The sequence below is a fragment of the Capsicum annuum genome, chromosome 7 (assembly GCF_002878395.1).
Source record: "Capsicum annuum cultivar UCD-10X-F1 chromosome 7, UCD10Xv1.1, whole genome shotgun sequence".
Classification (NCBI taxonomy): Eukaryota; Viridiplantae; Streptophyta; class Magnoliopsida; order Solanales; family Solanaceae; genus Capsicum; species Capsicum annuum.
Window position 1 is genome coordinate 219,118,536 of NC_061117.1, and position 4,909 is coordinate 219,123,444.

At 33.8% G+C, this 4,909-nt stretch overlaps 1 protein-coding gene across 1 annotated transcript; it reads right to left on the reverse strand.

The window, feature by feature from the left end:
- Nucleotides 1–3,588: 3,588 nt before the first annotated feature.
- LOC107858080 lies at nucleotides 3,589–4,332 on the reverse strand. Its single transcript, XM_047394169.1, has 2 exons — nucleotides 3,879–4,332; nucleotides 3,589–3,821 (listed from the first exon to the last, which is right to left on the reverse strand). The coding sequence occupies exons 1-2, from the start codon at nucleotides 4,330–4,332 to the stop codon at nucleotides 3,589–3,591; spliced, it is 687 nt and encodes a 228-aa protein (XP_047250125.1).
- Nucleotides 4,333–4,909: the final 577 nt, after the last annotated feature.

The window sequence follows — 4,909 nt, forward strand, 5'->3', positions numbered from 1 at the left end:
TTTTTTTTTTTTTTGATACAGTCTGATGATGTAGAATGTAGAATGCAGAATGTCCATTCAATCTTATTTTTTTTTTTAAGGTGAAAGTCCTTAAATACAAGAAGATATTGGGGGAAAAGTAGGGGAGGGAACAGTTAATATTTTTAGGAGGAACAATTTTTTTTTTTTTTTGCGGGGGAGGGGGGAATGGTTAATTATCAGATAAGGGGAGGGGGGAATTTAAAATTCAAATTAATTAATTGAATTAATAATTTTTTAATAGAAAATAATAATAATAATAATAATAATAATAATAAATAAATAAATATAATAATAAATAATATAATAAAAATAACAAATATAAATAAAATAATAATTAATTAATTCTATATTTAACAAAAACATAAATAACAATTTATAAATAGACAAAAAAAAAATATAATAAAATAATATTAAAACTATTAATTTATTTATTAAAATTTAAATAAAAGAAAACATATATTTTAAAATTTTATATTATTTTTTTAAAATTAGAATAAAAATAAAAATAATATAGGATTAAATATAAATATAAATATTTAATATTGATAGACAAGTTAAAATTTAGGGAGGATCAAAAATCACGTGTCTACATTTTTGCCCCTCTTTGTGTGAAATCTCGAAGAGTTTTCATACAAAGAAGTAGACGAGATATGATTTTTGACCCTTCAATTATTTGAAAGGTAAGAATAAAAATAAAAATAAAAGGAAAAATGTGATCAAGTCCTGTTTTTTGAACATCCTACCTATCTCTGGTTATAAGGGAATCAGGTCACGAGCAGTTCAAAAGTAATTTGGTGAGAGAAAAAGTTAAAGTAGAGTGAGATTCCTCCAAGTTTCCGGTTAACAACTTCTGTCTTTTACATTCAAATGACTAATAAAAAATGAAAAAGTACAAATGAAAATTGTAATCTTAGAATCTTGATTCTAATCTTCGCGACTTGAATTTGAAAATTCACCCTATTCTTCAGGCAGGCTCCTGAACTTCTTCTTCTTCTTCACCCTGTTCTTCTGGCGAGCTTTTGAACTTACGATTTCTTCACCCTGTTCTTCAGGTGGGCTCCTGAAATTACTTTTTTCTTCACCCTGTTCTTCAAGCGGGCTCCTGGACTTACAATTTCTTCACCTTGTTCTTCAGGCAAGCTCCTGAACTTAGAACTTCTTCACCCTGTTCTTCAGGCGGGTTACTGAACTTACAATTTCTTCACCCTGTTCTTCAGACGGGCTGCTGGACTTTCTTTTTATTCACCCTGTTCTTCAGGTGGGCTCTTGGACTTACAATTTCTTCACCCTGTTCTTCAGGCGGGCTCCTGAACTTTCTTTTTTCTTCACCCTGTTCTTCAGGCAGGCTCCTGGACTTTCTCTTTTCTTCACCCTGTTCTTCAGGCGGCCTCCTGGACTTCAATTTTTTCTTTACCCTGTTCTTCAGCCAGGCTCCTGGACTTTTCTTTTCTCACCCTATTCTTCAAGCGGGCTCCTGGACTTTCTTTTTTTCTTCATCCTGTTCTTCAGACGGCTCTTGGACTTTTTTTTTCTTCACCCTGTTCTTCAGACGGGCTCCTGTACTTTCTTTTTTTCTTCACCTTGTTTTTCAGGCGGGCTCCAGGACTTCCTTTTTTCTTAATCCTGTTCTTCAAACGGGCTCCTGGACTTACAATTTTTGATTTTTCAAATATGTTCCTGAACTCAAAATAAAAGGTGAAACAAAAAAATAACATCCCATTCTTCCGGCGGGTCCTTTGCACAAAGTAAATTTCCATTCTTCAGGAGGGTCCTGAGCAAAACTAAATTCCCATTCTTCAGGAGGATTCTGTTTAAAAGTAAATTCCTATACAACACACATAAAATTTGCCCCAATTTGTACTGAGAAAATTTGTTTGTCATCAGATAATAACTGAGATCCAGCATAGTATGTTGTAATCATGATTTTTGCATTGACAGAAGTGTTAAATTGTATCCTTTATTTGAAAATTTTTTATCCCTATTTCAAACAAAACAAAGAAAAATTGTGAGTTTTGAAAACACGTGGTGGTTGGTTTGTGGTATTTGGCTCTTGAATTGACCGTTCTTGCACTTGCCATGCTCAAATCCTTTTCCAATCCTTGATAGATATCCATTGACTTGTCACACTTCTGACCCAAAATTCTGACTACTGAGATTCTCAACTCAAAACACATTTCTCTTGTATAATATCTCAGAATTTATCATTTCATACACTCTTTATCTTTCAAGGAGTCAAAAAATTTTCAAATCACAATAATTCTGAATACTTTATTATACTTTGAAATGTTGTCCTTGTACGTCGACCCTTTGTGTTGTTTTTTGCCATTGAAGAAGTAGATAGCAAGTTTGGAATCCTTTCTCACTAGACATGACGTGAATTTGACTCAAAAACACATACAAGACAACAAAATTTTTGTTTGATGACAAGGACATAAAAATTAAAAATTAAAATAAAACAAAAAGAAAAAAGACAATAATCATCTCTTTTTCAAAACAAAAAGAAAAACTTATCTGAACGTGGAAATCGATTCTAGTGATTATGACATGCATTTTGAATCAAACAACCAGATCTATCCACACCAATCATTAAAATTTTTTGTCCATTTATTGAGCTTGAAATTTAGCCAATCTTGAACTTGTTCCTAATGGATAACAACTCTTCTTCGGCTAGTGGCACCTCAATGGGTTTTTGCCAATGAGCCTATCTCATTTTCACTTCTTTCTCAGCTTACAGTCGCCTTATGGTGCCCAACGGGGTTTTCACCAATGAAACTCTCTCTTTTTCATTCATTTTTTTAAATAAACACCCAAAATATGAAATATCATGCACTCATAACATGTTTAGACTTGACATTCTCAAAGATAGATCTGAAGGTCTTTCTTTGGTTATAACTTGGCTTTTGGATAGGGTTAGAAAGAAAGGTCGGCATGAGGCTCAAAGTTTACACAATATTAGGTAAAACATTCAACTTTTGGAATCGATTCTTTTAAGAAAATAAACTTTGCCCCAGTTTTATTTCATTCTGGGTATTTGATTTTTCTTTTGGTTGGATCGAACCCTGAAATAGGGCTGCCTACGTGTCTTGTCATAGCAAGAATTAGGTCAAACGTAGTTCAGAATCGTCATTCTTTTGCTTGATTTTGAATTTTTGATTAATTTCTTCTTCTTTTTTATTCACTTTAATTTGATTCCAAAAGAGGGGTACGAAGAAAGATAAAAACTCAAAAGAGGTAAGTAAAGGTTGATATATTATTGGGATAGTAGAACAAAATGCCTTCATCATTTCAATCTTTTAAAATTCAAGTACAAAACATACATAATGTAATTGTACATGAATATCTTATATAATATCTTTTAACTGCATCAGTATTGACCGGCATTCCTTCTATTTTGCCTTCTATATTAGTCAAATATAATGCGCCATTAGGTAACACTTTCTTCACCATGAATGGTCCATGCCAATTAGGAGAAAATTTGCCTTTGACTTCAATCTGATTGGGTAGAATGTGTCTTAGTACTAACCGACCAACTTCAAAGTGTCTGTGATGTACCTTTTTGTTATATGCTCATGCCATTCTCTTCTGGTATAGTTGTCCATGATACACTGATGTTAATATTTTTTCATCAATCAAGCCTAATTGCTCCAAACGAGTCTTGGCCCATTGGTCATCACCAATTTTAGCTTCTATAACTACTCGAAGAGATGGAATTTCAATATCTGCAGGTATAACTGCTTCAGTTTCGTACACTAACAAGTAAGGAGTTGTACTAATTGAAGTTCGAACCGTAGTGCGATAACCTAACAAAGCAAAAGGTAACTTTTCATGCCATTGTCAGGAACCCTGTATTATCTTACGGAGTATTTTCTTTAAGTTCTTATTGGCAGCTTCTACAGCTCTATTCGCTTTTGGACGATAAGGACTTGAATTCCGATGCATAATCTTAAATTGCTGGCACACTTCTTGCATCAGATGGCTATTGAGATTTGCAGCATTATTCATAACAATTATCTTTGGAATGCCGAACTGAAAAATGATGTTGGAATGAATAAAATCAACCATCACCTTCTTGGTCACTGACTTGAAAGTCGCTTCTTCCACCCACTTCGTGAAATAATCAATGGCTACTAAAATGAACCTATGTCCACTCAAAGCTTTTGGTTTAATTGGTCCAATTACGTCCATTCCCCAAGATACAAAAGGCCATGGAGCAGTCACTGTATGCAACTCGGATAGAGGGGAACATATCGAGTCCCCGTGTACTTGACATTCATGACATTTACGAACTAAATTGATGAAATCTCGCTCCATGGTGAGCCAATAATAACCTGCTCGGAGTATTTTCTTTGCCAAAACATACCCACTCATGTGTGGTCCACAAATCCTAGAATGTACTTATATCATGATTTTTTAAGCTTCTTTAGCATCTACACATCTCAAAAGTCCCAAATCAGGAGTCCTCTTATATAAGATTTCTCCACTTAGGAAAAATCCACTAAACAAATGTCGAATGGTTCTATTTTGGTTACCATCGACATGTATAGGATATTTTCCAGTCTAGATATATTCTTTGATATCATGGAACCACGGCTCCCCATCAAATTCTTCCTCAACCACATTGTAATATGCATGTTGATCATGAATCTATATATGTAAAGGGTTAATATAAATTTTATCGGGATGTTGAAGCATCGAAGATAAGGTCGCCAAAGCTTCAGCAATCTCATTATGAGCTCTGGGAATGTGTTTGAACTTTACTGATACAAATCATTAACATAGATCTTTTAAATAACCTCGATATGGTAGGAGCTTTGAATCACGAGTCTCCCAATCTCCTTGGATTTGATGGACTAATAAATCTGTGTCTCCTAACACTAACAATTCTAAG